The sequence below is a fragment of the Leptonychotes weddellii genome, chromosome 15 (assembly GCF_054177405.1).
Source record: "Leptonychotes weddellii isolate Sample4059 chromosome 15, ASM5417740v2, whole genome shotgun sequence".
In the NCBI taxonomy this organism is placed as follows: domain Eukaryota; kingdom Metazoa; phylum Chordata; class Mammalia; order Carnivora; family Phocidae; genus Leptonychotes; species Leptonychotes weddellii.
The window spans coordinates 28,990,349-29,008,664 of record NC_138383.1 but is presented as its reverse complement, the minus strand read 5'-3'; the positions used below and the strand labels follow the sequence as shown (position 1 = coordinate 29,008,664).

Genomic DNA, 18,316 nt, shown 5'->3' with positions numbered 1-18,316 from the left:
ATTTGTGTTTTTTTTTTAAAGATTTTTTTTATTTATTTGAGAGAGAATGAGAGCAAGCACATGAGAGGGGGGAGGGTCAGAGGGAGAAGAAGACTCCCTGTCGAGCAGGGAACCCGATGTGGGACTCGATCCAGGGACTCCAGGATCATGACCTGAGCCGAAGGCAGTCGCTTAACCAACTGAGCCACCCAGGCGCCCCTAAAATTAAAATTTAATTAAAAATCTAAAATTAAATAAGGATTATCTGAACTTCATCTTTCCCTGCTGTAGGGCAAGAAAGTCTTCAATTTAACTAATAATAAGGCAAAAGATTTTTCCTTCTCAAAAAATAAAAAGGTATTAGAAAAATTCTGTCTCAATAAAATTTTTTATACATTTTCTTCTATTTGAACAGTGATGACATTAATATTAATCCACAAAGAATTACTCACCCAATGAAAGCCACCATCTGCTCCACTATGTGTTTGCTGAATGTTATTATAACGAAGATTTTCTGTAAAGAAAATAACAATTAAAATAAGTATTTCTGTTATCAGAAAAAAACCTCAATATAAATTCATAATTCTGATAAGAGTCTAAAGAGGTGAGGTCCTGCCCCGATTACAATTTTTAAAATTCTTTAAAAAAACAAAAACAAAAACACTACTTGCTAACAAATGCTACCTACTTTGTATTTTAAGGATGTTTTTTCTTAAGCACAGCTCTAGTCTTACAGGATACACAACCATGTCTGAGGGAAAAATGGGAGTCATGAAACCCAAGGCTGGGTGGACATTCCACATGTACTATGTATCTTAGAATGGAGTATACAAACTGAAGTCATGGGTTCCCATACATAGCCCCCACTACTGAAATTAAAGCTGATCAGCCTGAGGACTGGGATAAATCTAATCCAGAGGATCCTGAAAAGCCTGTACATCCTTTATAGAAAGTTTATAGAAATTAGCATTAAAGTTTCATTCTTAGACCCTGAGTGATCTTAGACTTTTAGACTTACTGTGCAAGCAAAAACATCAACAGGTTATTGAGAATCTTTATCAGACTTGGGTCATTTTCAATTTGGTGTTACTGACGTACTCTCCATTAATTAAAGATGTTGATACCTTACAAGTAAAGATACCTTTAGTGCTAAAAGGTAGCAAATATCCCCAACTCAATTAAATAAATGTTCAAAATAATATATATCATGAGGCATTTTTATGAATTTTCAGGAACATGAAATGGGAAGGACACTTCTTGAATGTCCTGAAAAAAAATTTTTTTAAAGATTTTATTTATTTAGGGGCAGCTGGGTGGCTCATTTGTTAAGCGTCTGCTTTAGGCTCATCCTGGGATCGAGCCCCGCATTGGGCTCCCTACTCAGCAGGAAGCCTGCTTCTCCCTCTCCCACTCCCCCTGCTTGTGTTCCCTTTCTTGCTGTGTCTCTCTCTGTCAAATAAATAAAATCCTAAAAAAAAAAAAAAAAGATTTTATTCATTTATTTGAGAGAGAGAGAGAGCAGGAGTGGGGAGGAGGGGCAGAGGGAGAAACAGACTCCCCGCTGAGTAGGCAGCCTGATGCGGGGCTCAATCCCAGGACCCTGAGATCATGACCTGAGCCGAAGGCAGACGCTTAACTGACTGAGCCACCCAGCTGCCCCGTGCCCTGAAGAAATTAAAAAAATTTTCTATACATAGTAGAGAGATGATAAGTTTTATATATATACATAAACTATACATGACATTAGTAGTAAAAATGTATTATACAAGTTCAGAGAAAGGAAAGGTCATATAAGTAGGATTAATAGGAGATTCAAGAAGGTGATACTAGAGTTTAAGTCTAAAGGACTGATAATTCTTTTATTAAATATGAGTAATTCTAGATTCTCTCTCCAAATTCCTGATGGCCGCTTGCATTTTTGTTATTGTTTGTCAAATAATAACTTTAGCCTATGCAACAAAAAGGGAGCGAAGAGAAATAAAATGAGTTAACAATAGACTTCTTTTTATCCACCCATTATGAATCTCAGGAAAGTAGCTAAGTTAGACTAAAGCATATTATTTCAGATAGAAGACTAATAAGGCAATGACATTTTCTTCAGAAATGTCCTAGTGTTAACAGAGACACTGGCAGCTGCACAGCTGGGTATGTGTAAGGAAGTAAGACTGAAAAAAAAAGTTCACAGTCCTTTTTGGTGTTTGTGTATCTATTTTTTTTTTTAAGTTTTTTTTTTCAATTTATTTTAGAGAGAGCTGCGGGAGGAGCAGGAGAGGGACAGGCAAACTCTGTGCGGAGTGTGGAGCCCGACATGGGGCTCGATCCCATGTCCCTGAGATCATGACCTGAGCCAAGAGTCGAACGCTCAACCAACTAAGCCACCCAGGTGTCCCCGTTTATGTATCTATTAATTTTAAAAAGATACTACCTATCTCATGAAAAAAGCAAGCACATGTCAAAAACAGGTACAAGATGGATGATGATTTCATAAACAGTGTTATACATATGGTGTATGAAGATTATGAAACCAAACAGACAATTATTATAGATCATTTAGGGAGAAAAGCATTAATATACAGGGGTCCTTCTAGTTTCCATAAAAGCCAGTTACTGGAGCTATAAATCTTTCACTAAGAATTAGAGCTAATAGTTTTGCCTCTCAGTGATTTCACCACCATGAGTTTTCCTTACCATCATTTCCTAACGCTGAAAATAAGCCAATGCCCAGATAATTGCATAATTTCATTGCTTGAAAACAAAACAAGACTTTCTTTTTATATGTAACAGCTTGAAAATTCACTGTGCTGGGGAAGACATAAATGTGCCAGATATTTAAGAACATATGTCTCATCTCATTCAGGCTAGAGGTCTGAGTGGGGATTCTACCAAATAAACAAAAGGCACTGGCCACCAAACAGCCCACTCAACCATGTGTGCAGAGGAAAGGGTTGAGTAGGTAAAAAAAAAAATATGGGTGTAGGGAACTAACAGTGCCCGAATGAACAAAGAAGAAACCATCTATAAAAGAAGGTCCTTTAATGGAACGAAAAATCTTAAATTCATTTATTAAAAATTTACTGAGTAGGGCGGGGTACTTGGATGGCTCAGTCAGTTGAGTGTCTGACTCTTGGTTTTGGCTCAGGTCATGATCTCAGGGTGGTGGGATTGAGCCCTGTGTGGGGCCCCGCACTCAGTACAAAGTCTGCTTGAGATTCTCTCTCCCTCTCCCCCTTCCCCTGCTCATGCTTGCTCTCTCTTTCTTTCAAATAAATAAAATCTTTAAAAAAAACCCAATTTACTGAGTGGGGCACCTGGCTGGCTCAGTTGGCAGAGCGTGCGCCTCTTGATCTCAGGGTTGTGAGTTCGAGCCCCATGCTGGGTGTACAGATCACTTAAAAATAGTATCTTAAAAAAAATTTTACTGAACGTCTACTACATGTCATATGATATTCTGCAATAAACAATATACATGGTAAGTAAGTTACAGGGTATGTGCAGTACTGAGTATAAATATACTGACTTTGGAAATCCCAATCTAATATTATTAGTGGGCTACTTCAAAATTTTTAGGGGAAGTTTAACAAATAGCAAGATATCAAAAATAATATTTTTGGCTGTTTACTTTAGGCTGAAGAAAAAGAGAAAAGAGCCAGAAGATAGGTTTACTATTAGATTACAGAAAAATCTGTGTGTGGTTTCCCTCTGATTACTTCAGAAATAGTTAAAACATTTATATTACACACTACTATTGCTTACCCAAAGAATGAGAAATGTTTGTCACCCTGAGCTACATCTGGATGTACATCAAGTGACATGCCTTTAGAAAGTATGTCTCCCTGGTACAATGGAGCACAGCAAACATATCCCATGGTCTCAGTTTAGTGAAGGAACTCAGATTTTCTGCTTTCAAAAACAGAAAGATTTTGGCTTTCTTTTTTTCCTTCCACACACATAAAGAGTATAGCTTTGAATTTATAGAGTTTTGTTTGAATTCCAGGGCTTTAGCCATGTATTTTATCTTCTCTAACACTCAGTTCTCCTATTTATGAAATATGGATAATAATTATCTCACTGGATTGTTCTGAGATGACCAGTGCACACTGCCTGGCATAGGTCCTGATAAATAGCAGGCTTTAAACAATTCAGTTTCCTTAATCACATAAATAATTTATAGTTTAGAAGGCAATGTAAAAGAATGGAAAGAACACTCCACTTGAAGCCAAAAGACATGGGTTCAAATTCCAGCTTTTATCTACTTTACTTATTAAACTTCTAAGTTTGACAATTATATAATGGGAGTAGTCATTTCTCTATCCAAGGATTATAATAAAATCAGCTCACAAACACTAAGTGCTTTGAAGTGAAGTACCATATAAAAAAATTAAGCATTATCATAACTTGAAAAAAACGGAGAATGTTTAAAAAATATACTATTTTTAATATTCTGTAATGAAAAATCTGGTAAGTTGAATGCCCATCACTATAGAATACTCTTAGCATAATAAATTTTACTATAATTTATAAAGAAAGTTACTACACAAAGCTGGGTGCATAAAGCTTATAGATTCCCAGAAAAGTGGCTATTATAAAGGGAATTAAAATAATTATTGTTTCTTAGGTATTAATACTTTCAAGGGATAATTATTAATTTTTAAAAAGCAAAATGATAGCTTCCTTCTTCCCCAGAAAGAATTGAAAAGATCAAAGAAAAAATTATTATTTTTTAAAGATTTTATTTATTTATTTGACAGAGACACAGTGAGAGAGGGAACACAAGCAGGCAGAGGCAGAGGGAGAAGCAGACCTCTCATGGAGCAGGGAGCCCGATGCAGGGCTCGATCCCAGGACCCCGGGATCATGACCCGAGCCGAAGGCAGACGCCCAATGACTGAGTCACCCAGGCACCCCTATTTTTTTTTTAAAGATTTTATTTATTTATTTGACAGAGAGAGACACAGCGAGAGAGGGAACACAAGCAGGGGGAGTGGGAGAGGGAGAAGCAGGCTTCCCGCTGAGCAGGGAGTCCGGTGCGGGGCTCGATCCCAGGACCCTGGGATCATGACCTGAGCCGAAGGCAGAAGCTTAACGACTGAGCCACCCAGGTGTCCCAGAAAAAATTATCTTGATACACTGCAAAATAGTTTACTACTCGCCATAGTATTTTATTAGTTGAAAAATTCTTTTTTTTAAAGAAGATTTATTTAAAAAAAATTTTTTTTTAAGATTTTATTTATTTATTTGACAGAGAGAGAGACAGCAACAGAGGGAACACAGGCAGGGCGAGTGGGAGAGGGAAAAGCAGGTTCCCCACTGAGCAGGGAGTCTGATGCAGGGCTCGATCCCAGGACCGTGGGATCATGACCTGAGCCGAAGGCAGACGCCCAATGATTGAGCCACTCAGGCGGCCCTATTTAAAAAATTCTAATATGGTATTGTAATATTTACCAAAGTAACTAGCATTCCAATATTAAAAAACTCATTTCATTGAACAATATACTTAATATTATTCCTTGAAGGAGGAATGTCCTTGGAATAGTGAGTGACTATCACGGCAGGGGAGTAGAAGACAGGCTCAATAAACTCATCCCAAATGCCAAAATCTAACATTAGAAACTGGGCAGGTTTAAAAGCAGCTGAAGTTTTCTTGTTTCATTCTAAGAATTGAAGGTAGAGAGGTGTTAAGAAACTTGGGACAAAGGTGCTTTTAATTTTGAAGTAATCATACCAGGGCACTGCTCTTGCCTTTCCTTTGGTGAATGCCTCTGTGCTGCAAACCTCACTGGTTAAGAAATTCTTTTCAGGTTAATTGTGTTTTCTCCTAGTGAGATTTGCCCTTTTAAAAGGAAAAAATTCATATCACAGTTCTAGAAGCACATATTCATTTCCTTCAATTTTCTTCCTCTGTTCATATACGTGTGTGTGTGTGTGTGTGTGTATAGACACACATACATACCTCTATCCTAGGGCTTTTGTTAAGACTGGCTTTGAACAATAGCAGATTCTCACTTCTCTAACCACAACCCACAGCTCTTCGCCTCTTCAGAGACCCCTTTCTTCCCCATTCTCTCCCACACTAACATCTGGCTGGTTTTCTGTAAAGGACATTGGTGCCTTGAGAGGAAGTATTATTGGGGGGTATGGAAGAAAAGCAGAATTAGTGAAAGCCCATCTTCTCTCAGCTCATGGTCAGTAAAAATATGACATTTTTGGACTATGTATCTGAAAATGATGTGCATTTTCCTATTTTTGCTTGATAACAGCCTTGGATGAACAGTTTCACAAGGCAAAAAGTGAAATAAAGAAAGACAGGAAAGGAGGGAGGAAAATGAAGAAAGAAAACAAGGAGGGCGCCTGGGTGGCTCAGTTGGTTAAGCGACTGCCTTCGGCTCAGGTCATGATCCTGGAGTCCCGGGATCGAGTCCCGCATCGGGCTCCCTGCTCAGCGGGGAGTCTGCTTCTCCCTCTCCCACTCCCCCCTCTTGTGCTCTCTCACTCTCTCTCTCTCAAATAAATAAATAAAATCTTTAAAAAAAAAAAAAAAAACAAGGAGAAAAGTCTTAAAGGGGCACAATTTTCCAATAGGGACAGGGAAAACCAGCACCAAATTTACTAACCTCCAAATGACTTTCCATGGTTAAATACCCAAGTAAGATACCAATTAACAGAAGCAGAACCAAAATATTAACAATTCATATTGGAATGAGCAAAGGAATTAAGTTTTAATGCCTTTTAATGGGCTCATCATCACTAGGCAGTGAATCAGAGGGTATCCTTACCTGGATATGCATTTTAATTATTGCTTTTCCAATCAGAGTTGCACCAAAGAAAGTCCAAAAAGGTACAAGAAAGTGTCCACATGTTATTCCAGCCAGATCAAATAGAGGATTTGGAATCTATTAAAAAAAAAAAAGTTAAAATATATAATCCAAGGAACAGTTTAATTTTATCACCTACAGGTATGTGGAATCATGCTTTAAGCCTTGCTTTCATTGCAAAGACAGGTACAGGTTCCCTGATCAATAACAGACTGTTCAGAAGGTTAGGCAAGTATTGTTTCTGTAAGTTGGGTCTCATATTCACTTCAGGTTGCTGTTCAAAGCAAACCCAGCTGTCCTTTTGCTTGTACTACTTATAGCTAACACCCCATAAAAATACTTTAAAAAAAATCACATTAGAATTGGATAAAACCAATGGACCTGCAGGAATTTAATACCATGCAGCAGATACTTTGCCATTTGGTAGCTGTGTTTAAGTTGAGGTATAAATGAAGAAAAAGCCATAAGATTATTTCAGTAGTTACTAGGGTTCCAAAATCTTCAGCTTGAAATAAGAATATTATCTAGAAAGTACTCACATCTATACAGTAAGCATTCTTATAAAAATTACAAATACATTTATATGTAGATGTGCTTTTATTCTTCAACAGAAAAAAATTCATAATTTGTATTTTGCACATACAAATCTCATCATTTGTATGACAGCCCAAGGCTGTGGGGCTGTGTAAATATATTTTAAAAAGAAAATCAAGTGTGGAAATATGAGCACATAGATTCAGATGTTTTGAATACTCAGTCCCAGACAAAGAAGTGATTCACAACAAATACCTTTCCCAAACATTCCCACATTTCAAGAATGCTGAAAGACAATTTCATGTAAAAATGCAAAGAAACCACAAGCTGTTTTTGAGCACTTCACCCATTTTTCTCCCATAGAAGCACTCTGTCCTTGTGGCAGTTGGCAGAACCATTCAGAAGCCAATTAATTTATATAATTTCATTTTTGAACTTTCAAAGAAAAGCCTACTTGTTTAAAAGATATTTGTCACATATGTTCTTTTAAAAATAATTCCATGACTAAATTAGAATTCAAATATTCTTTTGTTCATAACACTTGGATTCAATAACTCAGTTTTGTTTTTCTCATACAAATTCAAATGTTTTATGCAATTTCATCTGTCTTATAATCATGTTAATAACAATACCATTTGTATAGCTTTACATCAATCATTTTTTATATTTTCTCATGTGACCCTCGTAATTCCATGGATTACAATTTTAATTGTTTTCCTTTATTATCAGGCTCTATCTCATGTTGAAATAGAAATTACTTTAAAGTATACAAGATATGTAAAGCAGAGATTAAAAATTAGAATTTCTGAACATGTTGGACAACTCAGTGTATGCTGTATACCCTCAGAAGAGCATAATCAGTGAATTTATTGTTTCATGTGCATGTTATTTATTCTTTTTTTTCAACTGCTGACTAAATACACAGAAAGGAAGACTGGGATTAAATGAACTACTAAGTAGCTTTGAAATGTTCCCTCAACTAGGAGTTTTATTTATCTTAGTTTGAATGTTAGTAACAAAATAATAAACTTAAATGAAGTATATATGCTTTCAACACTTTAAGTATCAAAAATTTTCTAGAAAAAAGTTCCTAGAAGCTGTTGATCTATCAACAAATTGATCTATCAATATTCCTAGTCAAATATAAAGAAGACTGACTAGTATAGAAAGTGGATTTCAGCAGTGAGGACACAGGGATAGATGAGTGCCAAAGAATACTATTTTTTGCTTTAATAAATTGAAGGTACTCTGTGTTTTCCCCAGGAATAATAAAAGCTAATTTTTCTTTTCTTCCTTTCTTTTTTTTTTTTAAAGATTTTATTTATTCATTCGAGACACAGAAATACAGAGAGCATGAGCAGGGGGAGAGGCAGAGGGAGAGGGAGAAGCAGGCTCCTTGCCGAGCCAGGAGCCGGACGTAGGGCTTGATCCCAGGACTCTGGGATCATGACCTGAGCCGAAGGCAGACGCCCAACCAACCCCGAAAGCTAATTTTTCTTGAATGTTTTGCCTTGTTAGGTACTTTTCTAATGTTTCTACATCGTCAACTTACTTAATCCCAAAACAATGCTATATCATTACACTCACTTTACAGAAAAGTGAGACAGACAGGATCGACAATTTATTCAGGATAGAAGGATTTCAGCAGCAGAGCAGGATTTCAACTCAGGCAATGTGGCTCCCATGCTTGTTCGCTTAGCCTCTGAAGTAAGGACATTATTATCCATTAGGCCTCTCAGCTTAATCCCATTCTGCTGACTTCCATGGCACTTTCAATTTATCCTTGTATTTCAATGGTCTCCCTCACTAGACTTCAGGATCCTTGAGGAAAGGGAGTATCTTTCACCTCTTTATTCCAAACACTCAGTGACTGAATCATAGCTGACAAATAACAATAAAAAATGGAGGAACATTTATGTTCTAAGCACTGTGTTAGTTCACATATATTAAATCCTCACATCAGCCTTTAAGAGCAGTGTCTTATTGCCCCTTTTTAAAAATTAGAAAACTAGGGTTCAAAGAGAGTAACTTGACTAGGTTACATAGTAAGAGGCAAAACTGGTTTAGGAATGCCAAAGCCAATTCTCTTTCTACTATATCACACTATAATATAAACTGCTCAAATAATTGAGGTCAATATTATGAAAAAGAGCTTCTACATTAAAAAGAAAAATTAGATTATGAAAATTTCTAATATTGCCAGGGTCAAAGGCACATGTGTATTTTACAGTATATCTAGAATGTTCACATCACATTAGAAATTTTGGCACCAAATGTCCTCTTTTTTGATCAGGTGCTTTGCTAAGGGAGGAGTATTCAAAGATGAATTCACATTCTAGTACATAATGGATAAAGGAGCTGTGTGTCAGTAGACAATAATTTTGTGAATTATACATACAGTTGCAGTTTTTATAGGTGCACCTAGTTATACTGGCCAAATCCACCACCGAACTGCCAAAAATTGTGTATAGGCTACTAAAGAAAACTCTGTTCAAACTGTTCCATTTCAAATATAAATGTTTCTATTATATTAGAAAAGGACCAGGATAAACACCGACTTATCAAGGAATGTCCATTTCACAAACTACAGTTTGAGATATTAGCTACATTTTTGACATACGTGGCTTCTTAGTTCCCTGTAGCCAAAGATGCACTTAACTTTGCCCGAGAGGTTTCAATTACCTTGATAGTTGTAAGTATCCCTTAAGACAGGTTTCATATGAATTCTTCCTTATAACTAACGCTTGAAACTCTGGAAAAAGACTACTTATCTATAACTCTGGAAAGAATGAAGTCATTGTTATTTGGTTAAATGCACTTCATTTGATAAATTCTTCATGGAAAGGAAGAACTTTCTCTCTTTCTTTTTTTATCTCTTCTATTCTTACTGAAACAAGCCATTTAGGTCCGAAGTCATCAATGGCAAGATGAAATGTTTAAAGTCAATAAACAAGGTATGAACCTATCCAACAGAAACAGCTCATTTGATGAGTAAGATGAATGATTAATAAAACTACATACTCATTAAAAGTGATAGCATTTTTGTTCACTCAAGTGTGTCATCTTTATTTTCTCCTAGTGTGCTATCTTTAAAAACAAATTGGATCAAAATATAAATCTACCATTTATTGGAAGTTCTCACTTTTAATACAATTCACTTACTGAAGCACAGGCCAAAATTCCAAAAAATCCAACCTTCTGTACTAGGTTCTGAACTGCCAGTTTAGCCCGGGAAGCAAAGTCCTGTATAAAAGGAGGATAATCAAAACATTAATGAAAACATTAATGAAATGAAGAATGAAAGATGGCTCTTTATAAGATTTATAATATTAAATATCTCATAACCTGATTCACTTAATCATTGCTTTTGATGAATGATTTTTAAAAAATCACAGAAGGTTGAACTAGAAAATATGCAAATAAAAAACTTAATAGAACAATTATACTCTTAAAGATAACGTTTTACCACAATTCAAGCATAAGCCAAAACATTGTTACTTTATTTTTCAGATTATCTCTGGATTATCTAGGGATGAACAAAAGGTTATAAACTAACTATGAACCAGCACATTCTTTTTTTTTTTTTTTTTTTAAGTAGGCTCCACACCCAGCATGGAGCCCAGTGTAGGGCTTGAACTCACAACCCTGAGATCAAGATCTGAGCTGAGATCAAGAGTCAGACACTTAACTGACTGAGGCACACAGGCACCCCAAACCAACTCATTCTTTCGGAAATACTGACCTATCACATTTGTCTCTTTCTCTTTCCTTCTACTACTTGCCAGACTCACTCCCTGATTAACATCAGGGTCAAAAATCATAGGATTTTTCAAGACAGCCAATGAAGACCTCTGCTGATCACCAGTCAGATGAAAAAAATAGTTACGTGGCAATAACTGAATAAGCATTTACTACCCCCCAAAGCAAAACGCATCTTACATTTCACAACTTGTGCTAGTTTTATGAAATATTTTCAGAAACATTTTACTCGAGCCTTTCAATAATCCTGCAGTGTAATAGAGCAGATCCTTTAGACTCTGAATCAGTGCTCTTTTTATTTCACTATGCTATCTCCCATGCTGAAACATGCATTTGGCGGGCTAGCGTATTTCCATGACTTTCTTTTTCCTTCATGTTGATACTACAATTATATATATATATTTATATATATTTTATATATATATATTTTATATATATATATATTTTTTTTAAGTGCCAATCTGGGGATGCCTGGCTGGCTCAGTTGGTAAAGCATGGGACTCTCGATCTCAGGGTGGTGAGTTTAAGCCCCAAGTTGGGCACTGAGCTTACTAAAAACCAAACAGAACAAAACAAAACACAAACTCCCTCCAACTTACTTGCTGAGGATGGTGAGAAAGTCAAAGGAATTAAACCAATAAGGTATATCTTAAAAAATATTAATAGTTAAGATAAACACTTTCAAGTTCAAATATATCGGCTCTCAAAGTCAATCATTAACTAAATTCTACAATGCAGTTTTGTAACGTTACAATTTATTTCCAAAGAGAGAATTTTTCTTTTTGAGATGTCTTCCTTCTTCAGTAAGTCAACTATAATCAGATTTTATATATAAATATAAATATAAGTATATATATACTTATGTAAAGTAAGCTCTACACTGAATGTGGGGCTTGAACTCACAACTCTGAGATCAAGAATCACATGCTCTACCAACTGAGCGAGCCAGCCCCCAAGATTTAATATTTTTAAACAAATTGATCTACTGTAACAGAGAGAACTTCCTATTTTTATTCAGATTTCTAATTAAAGATTAATTTTCTTCTTAAGCCAGCATCTATTGCATTAAATGTGAAACACTGATTTTATTGATTTATTGATTTTTTTCTTCCATGAAGATATAAGTGTTTTCTTATTTATTTTTTAGTTAGTGAACATACAGTGTAATATTGGTTTCTGGAGTAGAATTCAGTGATTCGTCACTTATACAACACCCAGGGCTCATCACAAGTGCCCTCCTTAATATCCATCCCCCTTCTAACCCATCCCCACCCACCTCTCTCCATCAATCCTCAGTTTTTCTCTATCGTTAAAAGTCTCTTATGATTTCTTTCCCTCTCTTTTTTTTTCTTTTCCCCCTTCCATATGTTCATCTGTTTCCTTTCTTCAATTTCACATATGAATGAGATCATATAGTATTTGTCTTTCTCTGACTGACTTATTTCCCTTGGCACAATATACACTGTATATTGTATTGGCACAGTACATTGCAAATGACAAGATTTCATTTTTTTGATGGCTGAGTAATATTCCCATTATATATATATACATACTACATCTTCTTTATCCATTTATCAGTTGATGGCTATTTGGGATCCCTCCATAGCATGGCTATTGTTGATAATGCTGCTATAAACATTGTGGTACATGTACCCCTTCAAATCTGTATTTTTGTATCCTTTGGGTAAACAGCTAGTAGTGCAGGGCGCCTGGGTGGCCCAGTCGGTTAAGCATCTGCCTTTGGCTCAGGTCATGATCCCAGGGTCCTGGGATCGAGTCCAGCGTCAGGCTCCCCGCTCTGCCTCTGCCTGCCTGCCACTCTGCCTACTTGTGCTCTATCTCTCTGTCAAATAAATAAAATCTTAAAAAAAAAAAAACAAAAAAACCTAGTAGTGCAATTGTAGGAGTGCAGGGTAGATCTACTTTTAACTTTCTGAGGCCTCTCCATACTGTTTTCTAAAGTGGCTGCACCAGGGGTGCCTGGGTGGCTCAGTTGTTAAGCATCTGCCTTCGGCTCAGGTCATGATCCCAGGGTCCTGGGATCGAGCCCCGCATCGGGCTACCTGCTCCGCAGGAAGCCTGCTCCTCCCTCTCCCACTCCCCTTGCTTGTGTTCCCTCTCTCGCTGTGTCTGTCAAATAAATAAATAAAATCTAATAGTGAAAGAGGGTTCCCCTTTCGGGCACCTGGGTGGCTCAGTCGGTTAAGGGTCTGCCTTCGGCTCAGGTCATGATCCTGGAGTCCTGGGATCAAGCCCCGCATCGGGCTCCCTGCTCAGCAGGAAGCCTGCTTCTCCCTCTCCCTCTGCTGCTCCACCTGCCTGTACTCTCTCTCTCTTTCTCAAATAAATAAAATCTTAAAAAAAAAAAAAAAAGAGGGTTCCCCTTTCTCTGCATCCTCGCCAACTTCTGTTGTTTCTTCTCATCTTATTGATTTAAAAACTGTTTAATATATAATGAAACCAGTTTTCCTATATATGTTAAAACAAATTACACTTCCATTTATTTTTAATAATTTACACAATCAATCCCCAAGTCATTAAACTGTAATTCATTAGAAGCACTAAATAAAAACTGGTAAGCCATAATGAATAGACATATTTTGAGTTTTAAAAATATCAAACAGTAGTATTAGAGTATAAACGAGTTATGAAATTTTAACTATTACAGCCCAAGATTTAAAAATATAAATTCGGAAAAATGCCTTCCTTTACAGCCCTTGCTATCTTCATAGCAAATCCATCTTTTTTTTTTTTTAAAGATTTTATTTATTTATTTGAGACAGAGAGAATGAGAGAGACAGAGAGCACATGAGAGGGGGGAGGGTCAGAGGGAGGAGCAGACTCCCTGCAGAGCAGGGAGCCGGATGCGGGACTCGATCCCGGGACTCCAGGATCATGACCTGAGCCGAAGGCAGTCGCTTAACCAACTGAGCCACCCAGGCGCCCCATAGCAAATCCATCTTAATGAGTGGTAAGATGGTACTCAATTGCTAAGAAAAAGTAAAACAAAGAAAGTCTATAAAAATTTTATTTTAAAGACAACACACTTTTTATAAATGTATTTCCGAAGTGGGACATATGTGGGAACACTTTTCTATCTTACCATTTATGTAGTCCCCAATATGTAAAATTACAGCAAAAAAAATATTTTTTCTTGCATAAAATAATACAGAAAAGATCAACAAAGTGTTTTATTTCAAGTTTTGTGTCCTGGGTGCCTGGGTGGCTCAGATGGTTAAGCCTCTGCCTTCAGCTCAGGTCATGATCCCAGGGTCCTGGGATGAGTCCCGCATCGGGCTCCCTGCTCCTTGGGAGCCTGCTTCTCCCTTTGCCTCTCTCTCTGTCTCTCATGAACGAATAAAAATAAAAAATCTTTAAAAAAAAATAAAGTTTTGTGTCCTGTTTTCTTTTATCTTAATTTAAAAGCTTTAGAATCTTTTTCTTTTTTAAAAAAAGATTTTATTTGTCAGAGAGACAGAGAGCACAAGCAGGGGGAGTGGCAGGCAGAGGGAGAAGCAGGCTCCCTGCTGAGCAATGAGAACAATGCAGGACCCTGGGATCAGGACCTGAGCTGAAGGCAGATGCTTCCTCGACTGAGCCACCCAGGTAGGCATCCCTAAAGGCTTTAGAATTTTATATTTATTTAAACCAAGAACTATGATACTGCCATCATTTAAAACTGATTTTTTTTTCTATTATAATGACACATACACACACACTTTTTTTTTTTTTTCCTTTTTCTTTTAAAGTAAGTTCTATGCCCAATGTGGGACTGGCATTCATGACCCTGAGATCAAGAGTCACATATTCTACCAACTGAGCCAGCCAGGCACCTCCATACAAACAGATTTAAATTAGAAAAGAGGTATGACTATACCAATTGGCTTATATAAAGAAAAAAAGATTAGGGGTGCCTGGCTGGCTTAGTCAGTAGGGCATGTGACTCTTGATCCTGGGGTTGTAAATTTGAGCCCCGTGTTGGGTGTAGAGAGCACTTAAAAAAATAAATAAATAAAACCTTAAAAAAAAAGAGAGAGAAAGATTAAACATTATGCAGATCACCTAATATACAAAACAATGAAAATATTTAAGCCTACAGAAGTTCATGGAATCACCACATTTTTAAAAACATCCTGAAAGTAAAAACATCCTGAAAATCATTTTAACCCTCTGGGGCAGAATCTCTTTACTCAACAGAAATTAAATAAGAACAAAGGAAAATAGACCCCTTGTCCTTTCAGATGCCTGGGTGCCCATTATTAATTATCCTTAAGGGTACCGTAAGAATTTTCATTTGAGGGGAAAGAGTTACTTTACCTAAATAAATGAAGTAGAAACCTCTCTTTAACTTTTTTTTTAATTAGTTTTTAGCTTGCATGTCTTACAAGGAAAAAAAATTAAGTGGCTTTCTAATGGGAAGTTTTACTTTTTAAAAAGTCTGAAAGTTGTCTATTGAAAATGGATTTCATAAATCTTATTATGTGTTTAACACATACAGTGATCATGCTACTTTCAGTTCCTGTAATTTATTTTCCAGGACTTTCACAATATTCTCCGAATTAAAATTACATTTATATACTAAACAATCCATAAACGTTTATTTAAATTCAACTAATATGAAGTCTGCACACTTGTTTTCATTACAAGAAACCAATAGTAGCAGAATATGCAGCTTGAGGGAATATTTTCTTCATGTTTTTCCTTGCCATGTAATGAAAAAAACCTCAGGGAAGCACTGTTCTAGTATCTGCATCAAATCTAAAATATTTTATGATAGTAACTCATGTTTAGATTTCATAAACACAACTATATTTTGTTGTTTTTATTTTAAACTTCTTTCACTTATTTAAAACTTACTGATATGGCTCTAAAGGCTTTATTGACATAATTTTATTGAAAACATCATTCTTTTATTGTCTAAAATGTTCTACATGTTAAATGTAATTGTACTTTGTTGCTCTGTAGTTTTAAAAGTTTTTTTAAAAATAATTTCAGTACTTTTAAATTATTTACATATTTGAAAGTTCTTTTTTATCAGATAATTGTTTTTTTGTTTTTTTTTTTAAAGATTTTATTTATTTTTCAACAGAGAGAGAGACAGCGAGAGAGGGAACACAAGCAGGGGGAGTGGGAGAGGGAGAAGCAGGCTTCCCGCTGAGCAGGGAGCCCGATGTGGGACTCGATCCCAGGACCCTGGGATCATGACCTGAGCTGAAGGCAGACGCTTAACGACTGAGCCACCCAGGCACCCGGATAATTGTTGATTTTAAAAAGTAACATTGTCTATGTATATGTTTATTTATATTTCTGCTTGCTCTTAAAATAGAATTGTATGGTAGGTATATTATTTGACAATAAACCCAACTTACACGCGCCCCCCCACCATACAACCCCCTCTCAACACCAGCCAAAAAAGGCCTCTTTTACTAAAGTTTAAAAGAATCATTTCAAGCATGATTTGCTCTTCTTTTTAGGCCAGCAAATAAAAAAATTAGCCAAAAGAAGTGCACCAATAATGAACAACACCTTTTTTAAAGACAAAGTTTAACAAATTAATATGTTAGGCATTCAATATTCAAGTTAAATATCAAAGGAAATTAGTATCTCATTTTAAGGGTTTTGGTGTATTTGTGGGAACAATGTAGCAAGTTCAATTTGATTACTTCCTCAATTGTCATTCTTCCATAAAAAAAAAAATCTGTACAACTAAAAACAAATTCCTTTTAATAGTTTCATTTCTCTGGATTCACATTTCACAATGTTTACCTATTTCACAATTTAAATGCCTGAAAGTTTTATTCTCTAGTTCTACCTAAATAAGCAGCATGCATTTACAATTTGTAACCATGTATCTCATTCGACTTTTTAAAAAATAAACAAAATACAAGTAAGTTTAAAAAATAAACAAAATACAAGTAAGTAAAATTATCATTCCCATTCCCACCAATTGTGATTATATATTTAACTAACCATGCTTCTGAAATTAAGAATGAGAGACACTAGGAGCATTTCCCCAATAACTACAAGACAAATGAGGCAATGTTACAATAAATCCTTCTTATCACTGAGACTTTAAGGATTAATAAAGAAAAAACAGATAAAGCCTTCAAGTATGAATATTCCTGCACTACTTTTACTTCACCTTTCTTTTTCCTAAGAAAAATATTTATGATTAAGGGAGAAGAGAGGGGCGCCTGGGTGGCTCAGTCATTAAGTGTCTGCGTTTGGCTCGGGTCGTGATCCCAGGGTCCTGGGATCAAGCCCCGCGTTGGGCTCCCTGCTTGGCAGGAGGCCTGCTGCTCCCTCTTCCACTCCCCCTGCCTGTGTTCCCTCTCTCGCTGTGTCTCTCTCTGTCAAATAAATAAATAAAATCTTAAAAAAAAAAAAAAAAGGGGAGAAGAGAAACTGTATGGATAATTATAAGTAGCTTGTAAAATACTAACCTTTGAATCTAAAGATACCAGATGGATTTAAATACATGAAATAATATTTATCCTTCAAATGGTAACAGTACACTTCTTTCAATTTTCATAAGTAATCACAGGAAATTTCAAGATCTCTTTAAAAGCAACAAAAAATACCTAAACCTGTTAAACAAATGCAGTATTACTGGAGATATTTATGTATTTGGTTAATAGCTTATGTTAGTTTGAGAAGACCTATTATTATCAATGTGATGATAAATGGTGAACGATTTTATAGATTATAATTTTGTAAATTATCTGCCTTCTTAATCCATAATATGTTAAAACTTCTGCTTAGCTTGGGATGGTACTGAAGTGGCTCCACAGATAATATTAAAACCACAGAGCAATGGCTTCAATAATAATTCCTCATATATAAAGGGAATTTAAAATATAATGTATTTTTGAAGTTCTTTCACCATCTAAAAATGACTTTTTAGTTCCTTGGCCCTAGTCAAATATGTTGTGTCAAGGAAGTAAAACTCGGAGCTAAAGAGTAATGATGACTTAATATAAGCTGTTTCAGCATTGTGGACAATCATTCTGAAATAGTAACTTGTTATTAAGATCTTAAAACCATGTAACTAAATTAATTTTCTACACTGAAGTCATATTAAACATAATAAATACCACAATTAAAGGGTACAATTAATTCTCATCATAGAAACTACAATGAAATATAACTCATATTCCTTAAATCTTTCAGACTAAAACATGTCCTAATTGTAATTTTCTACCCTTGATCAGGGTTCTTTATGGGTTATTTTC

The 18,316-nt window shown here is 35.9% G+C and overlaps 1 protein-coding gene across 5 annotated transcripts in view; it reads right to left on the bottom strand.

Annotated features, from left to right (window-relative positions):
• Positions 1-18,316, bottom strand: part of VMP1 (vacuole membrane protein 1) — a 120,721-nt gene that overhangs the window by 16,810 nt on the left and 85,595 nt on the right. For all 5 annotated transcript variants that reach the window (XM_081806050.1, XM_081806046.1, XM_081806049.1 and 2 more), the window contains 3 exons: positions 10,488-10,568; positions 6,753-6,869; positions 432-493 (listed from right to left, as the gene is read on the bottom strand). In XM_081806050.1, coding sequence (XP_081662176.1) covers positions 432-493; positions 6,753-6,869; positions 10,488-10,568 — 260 coding nt within the window. The remainder of the gene's footprint in view (positions 1-431; positions 494-6,752; positions 6,870-10,487; positions 10,569-18,316) is intronic.